The sequence below is a fragment of the Achroia grisella genome, unplaced genomic scaffold, assembly GCF_030625045.1.
Source record: "Achroia grisella isolate CSIRO2021 unplaced genomic scaffold, CSIRO_AGI_Agris_v1 utg558, whole genome shotgun sequence".
NCBI lineage: Eukaryota > Metazoa > Arthropoda > Insecta > Lepidoptera > Pyralidae > Achroia > Achroia grisella.
Genome location: NW_026712938.1, coordinates 2,372,365 through 2,395,722, shown reverse-complemented (window position 1 = coordinate 2,395,722; position 23,358 = coordinate 2,372,365). Strand labels below are relative to the sequence as shown.

The following is a 23,358-nucleotide window of genomic DNA, read 5'->3' as shown; positions in this document are numbered from 1 at the left end:
ATATGATATAATTAGTATATCCCTTTAATCCGAATTTTATTGTGTCAAGTCATTCTGTTATCATCAAACAAGCACACTCTATACTAATGCGGCACATCCCTGCCGTAAAGATATGTACGTAGATACGTTGGTGGGGCATTAGTACATAATATTAGCATTAAGTCCAAGCTGTGTTAGCTCAGCGTGGCGAAATCACCAGGAATTAACCACGGTAGTTCTAGAGGACCATTGACACCTCTGTTCTAAATATATTTCAATATTTTATTTTTAATTTTGGGCTATTTTGAGGTGCCAAGACCTGTAACACTGCGGCTTAAATAGATCTATTACATATTGCTCTTTCAAAGTGTGCTAGTTACTAGACCCGTGAGGAACAATAATTGAAATATATTCTCGATATTTACTACTTCTAATAACCTAACATGTTTAGATCGATTCCTGTGACTTTCAACTGTGCCTTAAGTGTATAATTTGGTGTAGTTATTATTATTCTAGTACTAATTATTATTATTATCCTAAACCAATAATATATGAACGATATGGGAGTTTAGATGGTTTAAAGATTTATGATTTTAAATTTAATACTTTTGTGAGTTAAATTTTCCTCTCTACATATCTAATTTGTACAAATAAATAATATTTAAGTATCTGTTTGTTCTTGCAAATCTCTGAAACGAAAATAAAAGGTAACTTCGACTACTTTTATTTTAAACATTTTATTTAGTATAATAAAATAAAAATCCACGGGCATGACATCTCGCGTAAGTCTAGGGACTTTATTACATTATAACAATGTTTGTAAAAGTAAAAAATGTTGCATATACTTTTCTAAAGAAATAAATAGTTCACGATATCATCGTTATTGTAACAACAACAAACATATGTGAGTGACAGTGACGCATTTACGTCTATATGCTGCATTGTTCAAATTTCCCTCTTGTTGGTGGAGACAGCCAGTCGCGTACCTGTCTGTAAACGCAATCGTTACAGAGACGCCGCGGTCTGCATAGACGGGCATGCGCACTCCTAACGTACGAGTGAGCATTCGACCAAGAGGGAAGTGAGAAGGAACGGCGCTGCACGGTGCTTGCGAATGGTCGCCGAGCGCCTCCGTATCGCCGCCGCCGCCGCGCGCCCTCACCCGCAGTCCTCCCGCCGCGCCGGCTCTGCACGCTCCACGCTAGCCGCATCATGGTGAGTCATTCGTAAGTGCGAAACTATTCATTTGCAACCTTTGCAGTCTATGTTCGAACCAAAATAAAACCAACTGCTCTACTGTGTAAAAAAGGCCGTAAATTGACATGCGTACTTAAGAAGCGCCTTTACACCTTACATAAACAAAGTCTATCGTAAAATAATATTGTACTAAACCAATTACGCGTCAAGCTATTTAATAAAAATCATGTAGGCAGTTCGTGCAAAACACTGAAGGTTAGGTAAATAAATTTTAGGCATTTATAATCTTACACATATTTCAGGTAATGGACAACCGAATGAGCGAAGATAATGAAAACGAACGTAACTCGGCAATCTTCGTAACAAATTTTCAAAATGGTGAAGTCGTAAATTATTCGCTGGTTTTAATCAAAGGGATAATAACAAGAGGAAACTCTAATAACCAAGACAAACTGTTATGCACAATTACAAGCGATGGCATTCATAACAAATCACAATGGCTTGTTTATAATGGAGAATTTAAAATAATATTAGAACTTAAAAAGGGGGAAAATGTGATTGAATTAGAATATGCAGGTCAACAAAGAAAATCTCTACTCTTGGAATATACACCAAGGAAAACTAATCTCAGAGTCACCCCAATTTACATTATATGTCAAGGTCATGACGGATATTTTCAGAGCCCACCTGATGTTGACAATTCAACCGAAAGTGCTTGCTCCCGCATAGCAATCTGCTCAAAACTAATTCAAAGTATAACAGCTGAAAAGTTATTTGAAAGTGGTGTTGGACGAAAGACATTTCAGCTTGAACATGAAATTACTATGAAAAAACCTGAATGTATAATTTTCCGAAGTAGCCTTAATGTTAACAAGGCCAGGAAAATGAAGCAGGCCGAGTTGTGGGCTCATTTTGGAAGAGAGATAATGCTTTCAGATTTAGGCAGCAATGAACGAAAATTTTTGGGATTTATATCATGTACAAGATTTAAAGGCACTGATATTGATAAGCCTATGACTCATGACGAAATCGTTTCCTTAACTGAAGCATATGCTGCTCTAGGTGGAGGCGGATTAGCCTTATTTGGAACGGCTTGTTTATATACTTGGCCGACATGTATTGAGGAAATTGTTCCCAAATTTTTAGATTCAACTCCAGTGAATACTCATAGATTCATGGACGATAGTGGATATCGGGGGACCCTGGGCGGATGTTTTGCAACCACTTTAGGTTCAGTGTTTCACGAATTAGGGCATACTTTTGATCTCGGTCATACAAAAGATGGTATCATGGGGAGAGGATTTGATAATATTGATCGTGTCTTTCTAGTTGGCGAAAAAAGAGCATCTCTGGTAAAAGATAATATGAACAACTATAATGGAAAACCAGTTCAACATTCTACAGTATCACTTCAGCGTAACATTAGCGTCACAATGAACGTAGCAGAACCACTACGAGTTTTGGGACCAAGAAGTAAAACCACGCTGGGTAATTTTGCTTCTATGTCGAAATCTGATATAATAAGACGAGGTCCAAATATTACTCCAATTACAAGACCTTCAAGTGTATATTCTAGTATAACAAATAAGCTATCTGATTCTAAAAGAAATGTTAATAGAATAAACGGGAATGACTCAATTTATTGGACCAGGAACTGCGCAGTTTTATTATCTTATCATCGATGGTTTAACAATGAATACGGCAGAGAAAGACAAGCTATAACGAGATATTTGAAATTTGATAAAAATAAAATGATGATAATATCCACAGCTGGAATCAGAATAGTCGAAGTGCGAGATGAATCAAATGGAATGGTTTTAGATTCTTACGAATTTACCAATCTGTTGCCTGAGAAAAGATTTTTGGTACCATTCACATTTTCACCTAAAAGTAAAGTTTTAACTATTGTAGTAGAAGATGATCTAGGAAATGTATTGAAACAAACATTTTCTTATTGAGTGGTAATTCGGACTTCAGTAGTGATTTAAGCAATGACAATAAAGTGGAATACTATGAATAAAGATATATGTATATAGCAAAGGAACAAAGTTATGTGGTGTACATATAAAATTATAAAGTATTTTATTTTGTGAAAAAAATAGAGAATATAAGAGTAAAGAAATATGCTTACATTTTTTCAATGGTATCATTCAAAAGGACGTTTTAATTTTGGCTATGTGGCAACTCTCATATTTGACATTTTATTTTGTTTTTAAGTTTTATTTTTAGGTATTCGAAATATTTTTCTTATTTTATTCACAAAATATTTCAGGACTATAATGAAATAAGTGATGACTAAATAGTTAGTGAATATCTTTATTAATTTGTCAAAATTTTGTGTTTGAATAAACGTAATCACTAGTTTATCTAGATTGCGTATTAATGAAATGGCTTGTGCTTCTACAAAAGTGACAAAAAAAAATGTTTTCTATGATATTATAAAGCCATTTCCGCCAGTCATCAATGGAAAAATCAATTTAGTGAAATTTTTGGAGTCTGCGTCGGATTTAGTAACCTTAATAGGTATGTAGAAATAATGCAACACTTGCGATATTCAGTTAAAATAGTTAGTCATATCTTTATAATTTGTTTTAGACTAATAAAATATGTAAATGTGTTCAAATAAGTACGTTTGTTTTGTTAGAATGTAATGTCCATTGCATGAGTCTGCATACTAAGTTAATAATAATAGAATAAGTAGTAATATTAGTATTTTCACATCATTTAAACACGTGAGATAGAATATGTATCACAGGAAAATTTTCAACATATTTCTGAAATACTTATGCTACTTTTCTGTAATTGCAAATTTATTTTCACTGACTTATAATGTGTTGACTTATTAAAATCTATCACATTTTTGTGATTTACAGTTGAGCAATATAATCATAACACTATAAAAAATACTGTTACTTGCACCTTCATATGCTTTTTTGGAGATAAAAGATGGCATAAGCCATTTTTTATCTCCAAAAAAGAAAATTTGACATAAATATATTATGAGGATGGATATAAATCCATCCTCATGATATATTCATATCAAATTTTATTTAGACCTGTTCAGGAAACGGTAACAGACTCACTTTCATACTTATATTAGTATGGGCTCTAAATATGTATCCTTCTTTTTTTTCTGGTGAGATAAACCAATAAAGTAGGTATATTCAAAACAAGTACATTCATTTCCCTACACCATGTTGGTGCTAGGGGGGCTAAAACCTGCTTTACATTATAATAAGATTTGCTTTGAACCCACTAAGACAAATCTATCCCTACAAATATAGATTTCAATGAAAAATTGGTAAAATACATTTATAATTTGTAATAACCGATCCCCATTTTGATTCATATTCTGTAGCAGTTTTGTTCCACCTATCTACCTATTACTACCACCTAAGAAATTTTAATTTAAAACAATATTAAAGAATGATTACTTTATTTACAGAACATCTAGGCAAAATATATGCCCCAGTGAAATATGATATGCAAGGAAATATTGATGTAAGTATAACCATAACTCTATGTAAAAGTAATTTGTATGTCAGAAGTTGCTATTTGTCTGCAAAATAATCTATTGGATATGAAAAAGGAACAAGATTCTGAAGAAATTAATTATATAGATAATTGTATTATTGTATGTTTATACCATTAAATGTATTCTATATCACCTTATGTATACCAACAATAATTCTTCACTTACAGAAAATAAAAAAGGCTTGTGTCTTTGATAAGACATCTTGTTTACTCGAGTTAATGCTTGATGAAGTTGGTAGAGGAAAAACAGCTGCTACTGAAAGCATATTATGGCTCAACAGGTAAATATATATATATAGTTTTTGATGTATTACATTTCAAATATAAACTGTAAATGCCATAAATAAAGCATTTCACAATAAGCATTTAATATTAATTTATAAACATTCTCTGTACTTCATTTGTAAATTAAATTAATACTATATTATATGTAAAAGTTTTATTTTTATTTTAGCTAAAAAAATAAGATTGTGAGCAATAGTAGTGATATGAAGCCTATTATAATAATAAATTTTATAGAGTAATATAAAAACAGAATACTGGTATTTAAGTAAGTATATTTGAATAATGATTAAAATGTATATATTCTTTTACAGGGCATTGTTATTATTTGAACTAATATTTCAAGAAATAATTAGTCATTTAAAATCCAACCACTATGATGTAAATATGGATAAAATATTCATAACAGCTTATGAAGGATCACTTAAAAAATACCATAACTGGGTCACTCAACAAATATTTGCAGTAAGTTGAACATTACAGAAAAAATAAAATTATGTTACATAAACTATTACTGTGTTTTAGATCATTCATTTCTATTTTTTATTGTATTAAGAGTTTATTAGATAGCAATATTTAATTTTAAAATTATCTCATGATTGATTGTTAAATGTATATTATATTATACATGCTATCTTATATATAAAATTCTCATATTATATAAAAATATACATTTGATTTATTCTATAGTAATAGAGTCATGCTGAGTAAAATATGAACAATTTCATATTTTACACAGCTTAACCCAACACAGATTAACCCAACTATGAATTATACTTAAGGTTGATTTTGTTTTCGATTTTCGGTGATATAAAAATAAATACACCACATTTACATTATCTAATAACTTGACCAATTAAAAACCAATTTACCAAAGATTGTAAACGAAATTTATGAAGCCTGTACTATCATTTCAACTTTTCATTTAATTTTTTTATAAATGTCTTATTTAATTTATTATATTTCAGCTCATTTGCAAGATGTCACCCACACTTCCCCAAATTATGAAGTCATTAGATGTTGATGATGTTAAATCTTTTGAAACAAAGTTGTTGAATTTTAATATAACACTACATTTAGTTAGATGTAAAATTGACGACTTTTTCAAGGACCATAATATGTTTGTTGAAGTCAAATAACTCTTCTCAGTATTAATTTTAATTTATGACCAAGAAAAAGTAGATAGGAAAAGGTGATATAACTATTACTGATAATATATATATATATATATATATATATATATATATATATATGTACTGAATCAGTTAATGAATTATATTTTTATTGACATGTGAAATTGTACTAATTGACACATACAAAATTAATGTGATTTATTTATGATGTGGAATTTTTGTACATTTAAATATTAAAAATGCAATTCTCATTTAATCAATTAAAAAAATATTGCTATTCTTAGTAGATTTCACTGCAAGAGGCTGTAATTAGAAAGATGTACTTAAATATATTAAATAGTATCTGTAGATTAGTTCCATTAGCATTATAAATTGTAAAGTGTGTATGTTATGTGTGTGTCTTTATGCAGCTTATTGCATTTTAAGAGATTACTTTGCAAAGTGATTAGAAAACATTGAATGTTCAGTGCCTTGATGAGTGCGCTTGAGAGGCAAAGTATTGCAAATAATTTAAATACACTATAAAACAGTATTAAATAATTTTAGAAACTATATTTGATACCAATAAAATTCCTAATTTAAATTACAATTAAATTATTGGAACAAATAAGATTATGTAATCTCGAATAGCTTCAATAAGATAGAATAAGCTATTTATTACAATAACCATGATTGGTTTTAATATATTTTTTTATTGTATACACTGGTTAATCAACCCTTAACCAACTGTTTTTTTAATCAGAAATTATAATTATAATGTTATTTTATTTAAACGTCCAAAATGCTAACAAATTTTGTTCATTTTACATTAAATGTTGTATAACAACATAGTAAAGTATTTCATGATATATTTTGTGTTTTATTTAATGTAAAATCTATACTTACACCAAAATCATCAAATTTTTTTAAAATGAATTAAATCCCTTCAAAATAATTAGATAATTTTAAATATTAATTAATATTTTAATTACTAGCTAAGTAGCTTTCTGATATAGTTTGTTCTGGAACCAGGGCGCTATAAATAATGTACAAGCAGTTGAAAAATAAATATTATTATTAAGTAATGTTACCTAATTCTTAATATAAGTATTCATTTACCAAACATCATGTTCAATCCCATGAACAAAGTAAAGCTGATGGTACTTATTTATTGTTTGTTTAAATATACAATTCATATTACCTGTTTGTTTGTATCATCTGTTTTAAATAAATACTTTTTGCTAAAGAAGATGCCCGATTTAGTGCCATGTAGCTAAGTATCGATTCAAAAACTATTAAACTCCACAATATGACATGTAATATTATTTCTGTAGGTGTATTTAGTAAATATGGGTTGAATAGAAAGAAACTGATGAGTGGCAACTGCATTAGAACAGTTACCATAAGAAATCCTGCTAATTCTGGTACCTGTAAAAATATAAAACAAAGAATTAAAATATATAAAACAAAGAAATATATATTTTTAATTTTTATTTATTTCACATCCTTACACATTATGGATAAATGTCGCTTAAAAAATATAAATTTTCGTATAACATATTTGAAATATATGTATATCGGATGTGGTTACTCAAAGTGACAGATAACGAAATCTATAAAAATCTGATAAAAGCTAATTGGCTCATCGCAGATAGATAAGAAAAAAATTAAATAAAAAAATATTTGTAATATGACTTAAAAAGTAAAAACAAATACTAACAGGGTGATGTATACAGTTAAATTCCTCAAGAGTGAGAATAAATGTATTACAATTTCCAATTTGTGAGTACTTATATGATTAAATTCAAAATAAAATGTTTGTTTACTTTTTCCGTAAGTTCTATTGACACAGAGTATGTTATTTTACATATTAATAATTTGTATTAAAATGAACAATTCCAAAGGGTTAAATATGCCTTACTTCATTTGCATTCATCCTCAAAAAAAATGTTATTTAGAATCTTATTGATAGGTAAATTCAATTTTGATGGTTTGACAAGGGTAGATTATAAAATGTGGTAAGTCAATGTCACTCTTACCTATTATAGTATTGTACAGTTCATAATTTATATATAATGCAGGAGATAGTTTGTAAACTGATGTTCACAATGATATTATTACAGTACCCATAATAGACTAAAAATCAGTATTCTTATTGCTATAATGTTTCTTACCTGGCATGATAAATTTCCATAATATCCAAGATAAAGTCTTCCGTATTCAATAACAATAATTAACGCAAACACAGCAATGGATAAGTATTTCGTTAGGTGGCCCAAAATCTCAAGCTGAAATATTAAACCTGTTATAACAATTATATACAGAATAAAATATATATTCCCACTTCCAATTAATAAATATTATTACTTAAGTACTAACCTTCATGTAAATAAAAAATGCCGCAACAAATATCCAAGTCGTGTAAAGGTAAAAATTTAAATAGAGACACTTTTGAAACCAAAGCATCAATTGATATTTCATTGTCGCATTTGATATTTATGGTTTTAATTTGGTTTACATTTTATCTGGTAATTTTAATGCAATATTTTCACAAGCAGTCTAATTTATCTACAAATCCCATAATAAAAAACACCACAATTCGAATGCGCGATAATAATAATAAGTAATTAATTCTTATCAATATATTGAAATATACTCTGGCGCACTTATTCAATAATTAATAGTATGTACTTAATTTAATAGAATAATGTAAATAAATGTAAAAAAGTTAAAAACAAAACAAAACCTTCGGGCCACAGATCAAACAGAATTGTTAAATCCACAGATGATCACTCATGGACACTTTTTTTTTTTCTTCTTTATGGCTTGGCACGTCTGTGCATTTGCCAATATACAAAATTTGGTAACAGTAAAACAGTAGTTCAGGTAAAGGAAATTTTGGACGATAGGTTTAAAGGATCAGGTAAGTTAACAATAGGATTAATTATAAGGATTAGACTAAGGTACTACACTATACATATTAATTATATACAATATGTCATTATACTTATGTATATAAGACCTTAATATATTAACAGACAACTATTTACATATGATATATAGAGGCAGTGAGTTTTATATTTACAATTTTATATTATTACTACTTAGAAAAATCACACTTTTATATACAGTCTGACTAATTTCAAAATTAAACTTGTCAATCTGAGATTAAAAACACACTTTAGATATAATAGATATAGAGGGAATTGTTGGAACATGAAAGATTGCGTTTCTATATAGTCAACAGATATTTATACCTTTATGCAATTCAAAAAATATTGATTGTAATCGACTACTTTTTTAATTATTTAATAAGATTTATTTATGGAAACAATTTTTATTTATGCAGGTATTGATCGAAGTAATAATAAAAAAACAGACGTTTGATAAAAGATCTAAAATAAATGGTATTGAGGATTTTTAAACAGACTGTTTTTACTAGGCTTTTTGGTTACACTGTAATCTTCTACTGTGTCAGATTGATAATTCAAAAACTGTCAATAAAATGTCATTCACTTCAATATTGGCCGTATGGACTATTTTATGGCATAGTTCCCTTTGCCTTTCGCAAAATATAGAAAGATAAAAAAAAACATTTCAATTAATTATTTTTATATTTATTTCATTTCATCTTCGCCTGTCCAAATTGGACCAATTTTAAAACAATTATTTCATTTCACCTCGTATTTATTTAGTTATTCTTTAAATTTGATTTCTATTAATGCATTAATAAAGTACAGAAAGCCTACCCATGTCTTCAAAAATGTTAATACGACCATTTCAATGGTCGATAGGTTGGTTTCAAAACTTTCAAATTTTCTTCCATATATATATATTTGGTTAACCTACACGCAATATTGGATAGTACTAATAAGTTATTAAAACACAGCACTTTATAATATACATTTGATTGTAAGACAATTACAAAATCAGTTTTGTTATTAGATAAAATTGTTTCCCATTGTGTGTTATGAAATTCACCGACTCTAATTTTCTTACTAAATACAGTTTTAACTTTCACTGTTGTTTACAGTTGAACAAGGAAAAATAAGAATATTTAACATGATAATATTGTCTTTTATTATATTGTTTGTGCTTCTTCTCTACTGTACGTTGCAAATAAAGTATATTCTATCTATCTATCTATCTAATATTATTTAAGAGCTTCCGAAATTTCGACACTGGTCCAAACGTCAAGCTCTTAATTAATATTCTCGTCTTGATCAGATGTGGAAAGTTGAACTCTTGCAACTTTCTTTAAATTATGAATGATATTGTACAATTAAATATGCCTATATTTTCAGCAAACCTCACTGGACCACATTATAACACATGCAGTATGCTCTATCTTTTATAATTTCGTTTCTAGGTTTTCTGCGACCACATAATGTGGAACATACAATGTCTGTTGGAATTAAATATTTCGCACCTCCAAAAAACTATGACGGTAAGTGGTTTTTGGTTATAGAATAGACCATGTACATGTGTTCTTAGTAATTAATTATGTAATAAAAATTAATCATAAGATCATTCAGGAAGAATTTAAATACTTTTATATACTTACTCTTCACACCTTAAACTTAAGCCTGGTGTTTAACAACACCTTATTGTTTTTAAAACAGATGTATTAACATTATATTAATATTATCTTTAAAGTAATATAAAGTATAATAATACTAAAGATTAATTCAGATTCAGAACCGAAATAAACCGAGTGAATAACATTTTTAAAATATTTTGTTTGATCTAATTATTTTAAAATGATGATAAATATATGTAAGTAGTTAATAGATTTGAAAACTTAAAATATAGTATTATTTATGTGTATTCATTCCATGATGCACCATCAACTACCTTCTGTCTATTCTCCTTTACCCAAAGGTTATCTGGAAGAGCTTTTTGCTTAAGCAATAATACCACCATTTATACCTGCATACTATGTAAATCCTGTTTTATTTTGTATTTTTTTTAAAAAGTAGAATTTATATAATCAGCATCCTCTTTTTAAGACATTGAAATACCTGAACGGCAAAGGCTTCGTGTATTTGACAAAGTACCAATGTATCCTTCAAATTTGAAACCACCAAAGATGCAGAAACGACTAAGGTATATGAGAGGTCCTGAACCATTACATACTACACTACAACTGAAGCAGTATGGTGTTGTTGTAAGTATAAAAATTTCTTTCAACATTGGAACTAAAATGGTTTGGCAAATGGCTAGACCACCATAGTCTATATATAGATTATAGATATCTAGTAATACATGATCCCAGGGGGGAAGGGGATTGTTAGTAATGTAAACTAAAGTCGATTGCTAGTAATCTACCATGCATAGTTAATCTGATTAACTATTAAAATTAATGATTATTTGTTAATAAAAATTATAGCAATTAGTTCATCATAATCAAAATTTACATGGTAATGTTAACTATGTTAAATTTTGACCAACATATGACATTTATTTCTATTTCTCTTCCCTTTGACCAAAACATATCTTTCAAAGCAAGCTGTTAGGCATCAGATATCAGTGAGGCGAAGGTACACATGTAGACAACTTTCTTTGCAAAATCTAATTTGGTGGAGACCTTTCTATGGATAAATTCAAAGAATAATTAATGTTTTTGAAAGAAGGTTTAAATCATCTTTAAGGTTTACATAGATACCTAGGTTTACAATTCTAAGTTTTGAATGGATGTAAACCAGCTAATCAATCAATAATGATTAAGGTAGTAATTTTGATTAGCTTTTTTAATGATGATTGAAATTAGCAGTCAAATTAATAAATTGAATAAAAAAAAATATTAATGCAACAACACTGCCCGAGTCTGTATACAAATATGAATTTGTTTTTATGTGGACATTCAATTTTAGTATAAAAACACAGAAAATAATGTAGATGCAATGTATTAATATTCTATTTTTAGGCAACTGGTGGTGGCAGATTGCGTTTCGAACATTTTGAAATGGCACGTCTGGTAGTTGCTCGAAAATTAGACCAGAAAAGAATGTTTGCCATTTGGCGTGTAGATCCGCCATGGCAGCCTGTCACTAAAAAGGGACAGGGCCAGCGAATGGGTGGTGGCAAAGGTGCTATAGATCATTATGTAACCCCTATAAAGGCTGGCAGAGTCATTTTAGAAGTTGCTGGCAAATGTGAATATGCTGAGGTATGTATTAAATATATAAAATGTTTATTTAATTCCAATTAGGTCTTTAACGAGGTGTGTTTACTAAAGGTGAAATTATTATTAGAAGAATTAATAGATTACTTATTTCAATGTCCACTTACTGTATGACGTTGTTTAATATGTCATTGGATATTTTACTGCAACTTACAAGTGATAATTAGAATCGAAATTTATACTATACTAGCGAACCGTGCCGGCTTCGCACGGATGCATTACGAATTTTATAACATACAAGTATCATACACAGAAACCTTCCTCTTGAATCAATCACTGCTAAAAACTGCATAAAAATCCGTTGCGGAATTTAAAAGATATAAGGGAATAGACGTGGGCGACTTTTTTTTATGTTGTGATTTGGTTGGTTTGTGATTGGATTATGGGTGCAATGCAGTTTCTTAATTTAATATGATCTTAAAATTTTAATAAAGTTACCTAACACAGATATTGGTCAAGTTTATAGGTTTCTTCCTCTTGTCATCAGTTAAACACTTTCTTTGTAAAAAAGCTTAATATAAAATTGAAGAATTTATATATGACTAAGTACACGTGCACGCGGTTTCACCCGCATTTAATTTCAATATAGAATGATATGTGGCGGTTACTATGTTCACTGTCGCATGCCATCTCCTTGTTAATGTGTATTTATTTATAACAATATTTATTTAAAACAATAACACACAACTTATTTATTACTTCTTGTGATGAGTTTCCGTTCCATCAGTGGTAATATAAAAAGTGCTTAGGTATATTAAATTTATTTGAATAAAAATTACTAGCACATAAAATGCTATATTCTTAATATATACTTTTTCATATTTATTCTATAGCGAAAGTTGAGTCATTAATTTGTAGACGTATTGTAGCGTTCTGTTTTTGCCGTAACTAAGTTTAGGGGATATTTTAATTATATATTCAATAATTGTATAATGTATTTTATCGTTCAGGTATATAATATGTTGAAAATAGTAGCTGAAAGATTACCATTCAAAGCTGAAGCTGTATCCCAAGAAATATTAGAAAAAAAAGCACTTGAAGAGAAATGGAAAGAGGAAAATAACCAGAATCACTACACTATGAAATACATTATACAGAATAATATGGGAGGTTGTCATAGAATGCTTTCACCATTCGATCATGTATGGCATGGTAAATATTTATAAATATTGTATATTATTCGATATTATGGATATGTTTAGTTCAAATATAATAGTTATCTAAGACTTTGATGTTTTATTCTAATTTATATTATTAATAAGTTCTACCCACAAAACTATTTCCGAATTACCGGCATTAACAGGAACATCAGTGGGTTAAGCCATTAAGGTGAGGAGCAGTGAGGAGTAACAAACAAACAAAAATAAATTCATATTTATAATATTAGTGACCATTATATTTCATTATATCCTAGGTTAGGGTTGTAAAAACATGGCCAATTCAGTTTAAAAACAGATCCTGGGAAAACAGGGCTGTTGGCAACTCTATCCTAGGTTCATCAGCATCAGCTGGAGCCTAATTATAAAAAGTCTTCCTTAGAAATCTATACACATAAATAAAATTGGAGTGTCTGTTTGTAATAGTTAAATAACAGTTTTTTACTGCATGCATATGAATATAAATAGGGTACATACACCAAAATAACATTTTTTACAATTGTTGTCTGTCGGTTTATTCCGGCTAATCTCGGAAATGGCTGGACCTATTTTGACGGAACTTTTATTGGCAGGTAGCTGATGTAACCAGTATACTATTAATATAGGAGTAACTTAGGCTACTTTTATTTTAGAAAAATAAAGATAAATTCCACGCCGACGAAGTCGAGGGTACAGCTAGTAATAAATAAAACGCATAAACTCTTAGAAATGTGAACAATAAAATGAAACTATAATATTCATTAATAATGGTTTATTAAATTTGATATTTCATGAAAGGATTTCCGTGACAAGCCTCAGTTTGCATACATGTATAAACCTTGTAGTATTAGATAAAACTCCTTCCTTAAATATTATGGCAAAAACTCAACAAAAAACAAATGTTACAGTAACAAATACTACAGCGTAGAGTACTTATATTTTGTGATTTCCCTAACCTAACGACAAAAGCCAAACAACACGCTATCAGTGTTTAATAGAATATCATGTTTTACAGTTTTGCTAATACTAGTTGATCAGTACACGAAAAAACATCGCAGCAATGTTTTCCTACTATCCAACTGTGTCCCTAAATTATATTACTATATATATAGTTTCCTGACATTGTTTTGTTCTATTAAAGATCACATTAATACACATTACAAGATCGAAACATTTACTATTTAGTGTACTGTAACACACATTCCACCATCCTGTGCATATCTACTCTGTCCATAGTATTTTAAGCGACTCTACCACATTTATTATCTATTTCTGCTTTATCATCTTCATACCTATAAATTATATAACGTCATAACAATATTTACAAAGCCTAACAGTCTAACTTACGAGTAAATGCAATATACATCTTCAATAAATTAATACAGTGTTTACAATATTATACAAGCGCTAGATTCATATTATATGATATGGCTTTTTTTATTTATAAAATCGACTGCACTTTAAATCATTCATTATAGCAGTCATTTTATCACAAGTTAAAAACCATTGTTAAATTTAAAATACAATGCGCGATTTAATTACCTACCGCCGTTTTATACGAGGTCAATATTCGATTTTGCGAACATTACAATCAGCGAACGTACAATAATTACACCTATAATTGCATTTTTATTTTCTGTTGCTCTAAAGCCTTTATCATTATTGACCTCTTATAACTAGGTAACATTTGGGATTACGTACAGATTTTTGCTAAATACACTAGTACCTAACGTGATGCACAAAATACATTAAACTGCACGTACTTATGGAAATATAATTCTATGCAATAAAATATATTTATCAGATATTAATGTGTACATAATGTAAATTAATGCGGTGGTAATAACAAAGGAACATGACTCATCAAAGTATTCAGTTAATAAAAACAGTATAAGTAACAGAATTGAGCAAATAATTAGCTCAGATTATAAATATTTGACTAGTTCTGTGCCTTACAATCTAATCTTATTAAAATATGATTAATTCCTTAAACACTGGCAATTTGCAGTCTTAATACCTATGTATAATTTATATGTTATCATTCTGTAGAAATAGGAGAAACAATATTTGTTTTCTAAATGGAATATTTGTTATATAAATACGGGTTGCTTAAATTGTTCGCAGAATGATACATATAGTCCTATAAGCTAAGCTAAAGTTAGACAAAAGTGAGGTAGCATTTTTACCTACTAATGGAAAAATATTTACATATTCTAGAACAAATGCAATATTATTTTCTATTTGGTATTGGGATATTGTGGCAGCGTCAATGTCTAGGCTTTTGGTGTACCTAAGTCCGTAAGAACACGTTGCATTTAAGAGAAACGATTAGCCCGTACTTTAAAGGATAAATATATCATTAAATATACAGATTAAACAACAATATATACTTATATCAATCTATTATAACCATTAACGTATTGAGTATTAACTACACGCGCACAATTAGTACATATTAGGTTCTTAAGTATGTGCAGCTTTGTAGATGACTAGAGTAAATACGTTATATGATAATACATGTATAAAACAGTTACATTATATAGTATATTTCGTTTTTGATCACTGCAAGGATCCACATTTAGACACATATTGTAGAGGGCAATACCTTGACCCGCACAACAACAATTTTATTCGTAAGCTTCGCTCAAATGCTCCAACAAGAACTTCAGTTGTGTTTTCATAAAGTTGTTTTTATGAGCGATTGAGTCGCAAAGCATTTGTGTGGGTGCAACGACATTGCTGTTGTTGATATTCTCATATATGGGCGCGTCGTTTGACGGTAATAAATTGTTGTTTTGCGTGTCCATGGTGCTGCCCTCAAACCCGGTTGCCCGGGACATATCAGTGGGTGCATTGTATACGTCGATTGGAGGAGCTTTGATGATATGCTGATATTTAAACGTAGACAATATCTGCCGGATCTTTGCAATGATCTGCTCTACTCAGGCGTTTGATTCCTGCGAAAAACGGGCATAAGTCAGATTGCGAACTGTAAATTTAGGTATTTTGCAACAATATTTTTTATTAGTGAGGTTCACACTACTGTGTAGTTTAGGCTAATGATGGCTGCCGTCTAGCATTCTACTTTGATGATAAAGTAATGATTAATGGACTAAATATTATAGGTGAGGTGCCACAGTGCAGGCAAATGCCTTAAGATAAAAGTTTGCTGTAGGACAGTGACAAAAATATTTGACTCTTAAATATAGTACCTATATTAATTATAATACTGCACGGCAAGTATAAATATATTTGTATAAAATGTAGGTACTCATATAAAACACTACACTAGTACCATTTTAAATGCATCAAAATTTAGGCTGTATAGTTCATAAGATAGTAGGTAGACACATCAAAACACGTAATACGATAGAACCGCGCCGTGACCGCGACGACCGGTGACGGAGCTGGAACAGTATCGACGCAAGCGACAGCAACATCTATGTATACTAGAAGCATGGTGGGACGGTGTGAGTTTATACCTTGAGATTGTGGAAATAGTGCATGATTTGATTGTAGTCCATATGTAAGTCGTCAAGACCGAGCGCCTCCACGGCATCGGGGCGCGGTTCGGCATCATCCCTGCCCTCTCCGCCCCGGGAGTACATCGGGTTGCCTACGATGGTGGCGCGCTTTACCTCCGGAGAACTGCTCCCTGTACAAATATTTTCAAGTAGTTTCTTCATTCATTCCCTTGGACATTTTCATATGTAACTAGCGATACTGAGACTCATTTTAACATCAAATCGATTGTAATAATTAAGGATTATCTGAAGAAAAGTATTTACCTATGTTGTATAGTTTTTAATATTTATTTTAATAATATGCGCCAAACCTTTTTATCAAACAGTTAGAATTACTAATTAATAGATCTTAAGCAAGTTTTTTGAAGAATTGAATATGGAAACCAAGGAACAATAATAGTTTATTATAAATCTTTAATTTAAATAGACATACTTATTTACTTATATATAACAGTAATCTAATAATGGAAGTCTACCTTTCGTCTGAGCCTCCACAAAGTCTCCTTTCGGCTCCTTCGATCTGGTCTTGTGCCTCATCTGTAATTCAGGTAGTCCTGAAAAGAAAAAATATATAATTACCAATCTATTAAAAGTAATAATTAAGTATTACTATGTACGAGGGCTACACTGAAAGTTTTTAGAACTGGCTACTTGAAAGCAATATAATAAAAAAAAAATTAAAATTTTGAAAATGGATCTCTTTACGAATAATACTGAGTATATAATTTATTCGTTTGTCATGTGTTCTACGGTTTGGCGGCAAATTGAAAATAGTCTGTGTAACGTTATCATGAACTTAACACGAGAAAATTTTCGTGTGATGATTTTTTATGACTTTCGATATCATCTAAGTCAACAAGAAAGTTATGATAGACTACGATTGGCCTTCCACGATGAAGCCCCGTCTCGTACCACTGTTTACAACTGGTTTAATGAGTTTAAACGTGGTCGCACTAATCTCACCGATGATTTGCGTGAGGGACGGCCTTCTACGGCGACAACCGAAGATAACATCCGTGTTGTGCGGCGTATGATAGAGACTGACAAAAGAGTGACCTATCAGCAGATCCGGGCAAGCTTAAGGATTGGTATGAGTCAAGTGCACAAAATCCTCCATGAACATTTGGCGGTCAGGAAGCCTTGTGCCCGGTGGATACCTCATAATTTCACTGAGGCTCAAAAACTCCGTCGGGTTGATTGGTGCCGTGAAATGCATGAAAGATTTAACGGAGGTGACTCAAATTCTGTGTTTAACATAGTTATGGGAGACGAAAGCTGGATTTACTGTTATGATCCCGAAACTAAAAGACAGTCAGCTCAGTGGGTGTTTCCTTCCGAGGAGTTGCCAACTAAAGTGAAGAGAGATCGAAGCATAGGAAAAAAGATGGTGGCCTCGTTCTTTGGAAGAACAGGTCATTACGCGACAATTGTTTTAGAGGATCGAAAAACAGTTACTGCAGAGTGGTACAGTAACAATTGTTTGCCAAGTATTTTGAAAAAAGTGCGTGAGAAACGACCTCGCAGTAGGATCCTCCTTCACCACGACAATGCTTCGTCGCACACCGCCAGGCAAATGATCGATTATTTGGCGACCTCAGACGTAAACTACTGGGTCATCCGCCTCATAGCTCCGACCTCGTACCTTGCGATTTTTATTTATTCCGAAAAATGAAAGAAAAACTTCGAGGAAAACGTTTTATGGACGCCGAGGATTCGGTGGCTACGTTTCAGAAGGCCGTCAAAGAGACCCCTAAGGACGAGTGGGCAAAGTGTTTTTCTCAGTGGTTCTATAGGATGCAGCGATGTATTGACGTGAAAGGACACTATTTTGAAAAGATAAAATAAAGGTAATAACTAGCTAATTTAATCAGTTTTTGATTTTCTAAGAACTTTCAGTTTGACCCTTGTACTATTATGTTATTTGGGATATTACATATAGAAATCATATTACCTATTCCTGAATCATGCATGTAGTCGGGACTCTGCGGTTTGACGAAGGTACGTCGGGAGTCTTCGGTGCCTCTATTGAGGCCCACTATCTCTCTGTAGTCCTTGTTCTCCATGACGAGCGGGGCGTCGTTGTCGAATTCGAACAGCCTAGCGCAGTCCTCCTTGTTAGTCAGCTTTTCCACGGGGTTGTCGCCAATGTCGTTGTGATGAATAAGGTTTGATTCTCGCTTGTAGTCTTTCATATCTCGGCTCGATAAATATGGGGCGTCGACTTTATTCAAATCAATAATTCTAGAACAAGCAGAGAGTATTATTTTAGATTAATTTATGATAGCATAATAATATCTATTTTCCTACTTTCACACATAACGAGGATTCCGTTTATAAATTCATCAGTCGAGGTATGTTAATTTAATTGTTCGTCAATATACAACTAGTGGTTTCTACTTCCACAATGCAATATTAAGTAGGCACGTTGTCAAAATAATTGAAAGTATATTATTATGATCATTACATCGTAATTAATATCGATCACATTTTATTTAACGTATACATTACATTAAATAAAATGTTAAATTAAATGAAATCTTTTACTTTATCTATTTTTAATTGTAAGAAGGAAATGTGTCCACTTGTATGAAAATACTTTATTCTGTCTACATATATAATGTAAAGGAGCCAGTAAATTGTAAAATTGCTGGCCAATATATTCATAAATAACATTTATAAATCATCTTTTTGCGCATGTCCTCTTCCTACAGTTAATATAGTACCTAACCTTGAACTGAACTGCTGAACGGATTTTAATAAACTTTAATTTAAAATATGACAAATAAAATTTAATATCACGAGGATGAATATAGGCTATCTTTTATATAAAAAAAGCAGCCGGAATAACTAATATAATTTTGTTGTATTGCAAAATGTACCTGTCTGAGCGGCGGCCATGTTCGGGAGACCTTTTCGACTCGTGATCGCGTTCGTGCCTCTTGTGATGATTCCTGGAGTGACTCCGTCTGGTCGGAGGCATGACTGCCTCAGGTAAAATCTAGAAGTGACATAAAATTCATTAGTTACCTAGATAAAGCGTTGTTATTACATTCTATCAATATGTAGCCTTACTTTGTTCGGGTTCCGTGGGGGTACAGGCAACTGTGGTTGGGGCGTGGAGGAGTTTCTGTGCGGAGGTACTGGAGGTCGGTAGTCGTCTTGGTGGGATGAATCTGCCCTGAAGTCCGAAAGTATTAAATTATACCTCAGTTACTGTTATACTCTGTGTAAAATTTGAACTACATTGTATATGGAAACAATATTTAGGTATAGGAATACCCCGCTAAGCATCATGTGTTAACAATAATAAATATTTTTATAGTATAGTAATAATAATACTAGATACTAATGGTAGTAGGTAGTATTATTAGTATTAGTGTCTAATTATTGTTCAAATCATAAATAAAGTGATCAGAACGGATCGAAACGGACCAGCCGTTTATAATTACAAAATTTTGTTTTGCATTAAACGTTTCTACATAAAATATTTTTATTAAAGTTCAGGTCTAATAAATCAAATAGGAAACTTTAGTATAGTATACCATTCCTGAATACGTCTTCCCTCTTTATTACTACTCATTATAGAATCATTATTACATAAGTGAAATAATAGAGCTTGGTCAAGTGTTGTATTACCGCAAATTACGTCTAGAAGGGTGTGAGTTTAAATCTGGCTGACACAAAAATACTGTCAATTTATATTTCTGACTCACTCTCCGGTGAAGCAAAAACTGGTATCAAACCAAAAATTATTTTCTAGAATTAATTTTTGGTTTGGTTTGCCACGTTGTATTCAAAATATTCCGAGTGAAATGTTGGCAAGCCAAGTTTTACATTCATCACAACACCGACAGTTGACAATGACTGTGACTAATCCATCTGGGATAATAGTCGTGTCTGTAGATTGAAATAATAATTGTATCTTTTTATTAAATTAATTGTACTACTTACTGCCAATGTCCATCGCCGGACGGCTGACGAGTGTGCCTCACTGGCTTCTTGCAATACGTGGTTGAATCAATAACCCTTTCTCTTCTATCATTTTGCGACGGTAATTCAATCGAGTTGGGGTTATCGAAGCTGGTAACCATAACGTTTCCATTGTCTTTAATCGCATCGTCGGGGTCTACGTAGTTGTAGTTGAGTGGATTGGCGGTGATACGCATTTCATGGTTGCTGTTTGCATTGTCAACAGGCTGCGTAGAGTTGCGGTTGGCGACGTGACGATTGCCGTTGCGTTCAATTGTTGCTCGTCCTGGAATTTAAATTGTAGGTAGATTTGTAATAGATTCATAGGTACCTGTAGTGTAGGTATAGTTTTGTCTGTCATTAATAGCTAGCTATACTTATATAAAATACGGGCAATTCAATAAGATAACATATATATATTTTCTATAAATAGCAAATGTGTATCGTAATATATACATATATACTGACGTTATCATATCCCAAATAAAAAAAATATAATATAGGTATGTTCAAATAAGTATCTATTATTAACCTCTCAAATACTGCGCGTATGTTGAATTCGCTGAATGATTGAACTTTTGAGGCGTCTAGAAGTAACAAATCCAATAATAATAGAAATAACAATCAAAATCTGTTTTATTACCAAAAATAATGAAAAAATTAAATTCTAACATACAACTTACCTAACCATACCCAATCATGAGCGTTAGTGGTTGACTCCCTAGATGGCTTGTCTCTCGCTAAACCAAGCGTGGTACCAACAAGGCCGGCCACTTGGAGCCGTCCTCCTTCAGCCATTGCTGGCATACTGCGACCGATAGCAGTTCCGCCTTCAGTTCCCACCGGTTTAAGACGAGATGCGTACACCACGCATGATACTACGAACACCTGCAAGTTACGTTATAAGTAAGTTTTTAGTGATGATATCATGTTATGTATGGAGCCATGCATACACAGTACGCACCATACTTTTTATATAGATAATAATTGAGTACAAATTGTATATAAAATATTAAGGAGGTCTGATGTAAGGCTTATGAGCAGGCATTTTAGAATACCTTACAATACAAAAAACCGTATATGTAAGTAAGTACAACCTATGGTGTGCACTGTACGTGTATCGGTTATATGAGAAATAACTTACCACAATAGCGAAACAGAATGCACCAAGTAAAACATACATTCCTGAAAATGAAACAATTTTAAATTAGTTCAAATTAAAAGTACTTTACGCAATTAATATGAAACATGAATATACTTGACATTATTTTATTATATAGCCCTACAAACTGCATTAAAATACGTTATAAATGAATGCGTTAGAAATGGTACGTATAGATGATAATAATAATAATATATCTGGACAATTCACACAGCGCCATCTAGTCCTAAGGTAAGCAAAGCTATGAACGTTATTAGTGCTAGACAAGTAATATAAATACATAAACACATTTTTTATAATGAAATACATATATATATATAGATAACACCCAGACCAATAAAAATGTTTATACCGTGCGACGAATCGAATCCGCGATCATCAGACGTAAAGTGGTGTGCTAAACCGCTAGACTACCATGATCGTAGAATTGCTAATATAGTGATATTACATATACTGACCTATTTCTACAGGCGACATGTGTGGGGGCGGGTGTCTGGGATGCACTGCGGAGTTGGTCCGGAAGATGGAACCATATTGTTGCGCCTGTACTGTCGGCTCGTGGTTATTCTCATCTTTGAACGGCGAGAATCCTTTAAAACATCAATTATAATACAGTTAAATTCCTATTTAACTTTAATCTACTTGGTATCTCCTGATTCCGAGTAGATTAAAGGATAAAATTGAATCGAACCAAAGTTATCTTTATGCACTGTATATAATATATTAACTTTCAATGTGAAAAAGAAGGAAATTAGGTTATGGAATAAAGATTGGGGGTATGCTTGATTGCCACCATCGTAGTATGAAAAAAAAAAATTAAAGTTGCCTGGAAGAAAACGCTATTTAGCGATAACATTGTCATAGATCATTTAAGTTGTCTGTATTTTATGTTAAAGGAACAATAAAGTCTTGGTACGAAGTCGACTGACATGACTAGATATAAAGAAGATAGAGGTTATCTTACAATTTTTACACGGTATTTCAGACGCCTATTTGCTTGCTTTATAATTCGTATTTTAGGCGAACTATAAGGTTGAAATAGTAGGGCATGGAAGCATGGAAATTTAATCCTCCGTAATGACAACCCATGAAGAGTACTACATGCAATCACATGGGTATCAGTGGTCACTTACCGACAGTTTGATTTGATTTGACATATTATTAGAAATAGAATAAAAATATTTCTAATTTGAATGTTAACTTTTTACCATTCCAATTACATAAAAAGTAATAATTTGATATCAACAAACGTTATATTATTGTTTATTTATCTTCAATG

The 23,358-nt window shown here is 31.4% G+C and overlaps 4 protein-coding genes and 1 pseudogene across 5 annotated transcripts in view; 3 read left to right on the top strand and 2 right to left on the bottom strand.

Annotated features, from left to right (window-relative positions):
- Nucleotides 1-908: 908 nt before the first annotated feature.
- Nucleotides 909-8,856, bottom strand: LOC131848409 (transmembrane protein 17-like; annotated as a pseudogene).
- On the top strand, nt 1,095-3,144 carry LOC131848406 (uncharacterized). 2 transcript variants are annotated; one of them, XM_059198249.1, is made up of 2 exons: nt 1,095-1,194; nt 1,479-3,144. In XM_059198249.1, exons 1-2 carry the CDS (start codon nt 1,192-1,194, stop codon nt 3,132-3,134), a joined length of 1,659 nt encoding a protein of 552 aa, XP_059054232.1. In that variant the 5' UTR covers nt 1,095-1,191; the 3' UTR covers nt 3,135-3,144. The 2 variants fall into 2 exon arrangements, with proteins under 2 accessions (XP_059054232.1, XP_059054233.1); XM_059198250.1 differs by having other exon boundaries at nt 1,180-1,205.
- On the top strand, nt 3,217-6,211 carry LOC131848408 (glycolipid transfer protein). The gene is made up of 5 exons (XM_059198252.1): nt 3,217-3,699; nt 4,622-4,677; nt 4,879-4,991; nt 5,307-5,457; nt 5,961-6,211. Exons 1-5 carry the CDS (start codon nt 3,564-3,566, stop codon nt 6,129-6,131), a joined length of 627 nt encoding a protein of 208 aa, XP_059054235.1. The 5' UTR covers nt 3,217-3,563; the 3' UTR covers nt 6,132-6,211.
- A 780-nt stretch (nt 8,857-9,636) lies between the features above and the next one.
- LOC131848407 (large ribosomal subunit protein uL16m) lies at nt 9,637-13,508 on the top strand. The gene is made up of 5 exons (XM_059198251.1): nt 9,637-9,898; nt 10,474-10,551; nt 11,114-11,271; nt 12,031-12,273; nt 13,239-13,508. Exons 1-5 carry the CDS (start codon nt 9,856-9,858, stop codon nt 13,452-13,454), a joined length of 738 nt encoding a protein of 245 aa, XP_059054234.1. The 5' UTR covers nt 9,637-9,855; the 3' UTR covers nt 13,455-13,508.
- A 1,756-nt stretch (nt 13,509-15,264) lies between these two features.
- LOC131848413 (transmembrane protein 132E) overlaps nt 15,265-23,358 on the bottom strand; it is an 85,365-nt gene continuing 77,271 nt past the window's right edge. The window contains exons 12-21 of the mRNA XM_059198255.1: nt 22,538-22,669; nt 22,062-22,102; nt 21,601-21,805; nt 20,900-21,203; nt 20,021-20,126; nt 19,828-19,946; nt 18,900-19,189; nt 17,425-17,502; nt 16,907-17,079; nt 15,265-16,381 (exon numbers count right to left, since the gene is read on the bottom strand). Coding sequence (XP_059054238.1) covers nt 16,367-16,381; nt 16,907-17,079; nt 17,425-17,502; nt 18,900-19,189; nt 19,828-19,946; nt 20,021-20,126; nt 20,900-21,203; nt 21,601-21,805; nt 22,062-22,102; nt 22,538-22,669 — 1,463 coding nt within the window. The 3' untranslated portion in view covers nt 15,265-16,366. The remainder of the gene's footprint in view (nt 16,382-16,906; nt 17,080-17,424; nt 17,503-18,899; nt 19,190-19,827; nt 19,947-20,020; nt 20,127-20,899; nt 21,204-21,600; nt 21,806-22,061; nt 22,103-22,537; nt 22,670-23,358) is intronic.

Excerpts from the sequence above, each read along its gene's own strand:
- LOC131848408 (XM_059198252.1), top strand. The coding sequence starts at position 3,564 with ATGGCTTGTGCTTCTACAAAAGTGACAAAAAAAAATGTTTTCTATGAT. Across the intron at positions 3,700-4,621 it reads GGATTTAGTAACCTTAATAG|AACATCTAGGCAAAATATAT; the intron begins GTATGTAGAAAT and ends CTTTATTTACAG. Across the intron at positions 5,458-5,960 it reads TCACTCAACAAATATTTGCA|CTCATTTGCAAGATGTCACC; the intron begins GTAAGTTGAACA and ends ATTATATTTCAG.
- LOC131848407 (XM_059198251.1), top strand. The coding sequence starts at position 9,856 with ATGTCTTCAAAAATGTTAATACGACCATTTCAATGGTCGATAG. Across the intron at positions 9,899-10,473 it reads ACCATTTCAATGGTCGATAG|GTTTTCTGCGACCACATAAT; the intron begins GTTGGTTTCAAA and ends TTTCGTTTCTAG. Across the intron at positions 12,274-13,238 it reads GCAAATGTGAATATGCTGAG|GTATATAATATGTTGAAAAT; the intron begins GTATGTATTAAA and ends TTTATCGTTCAG.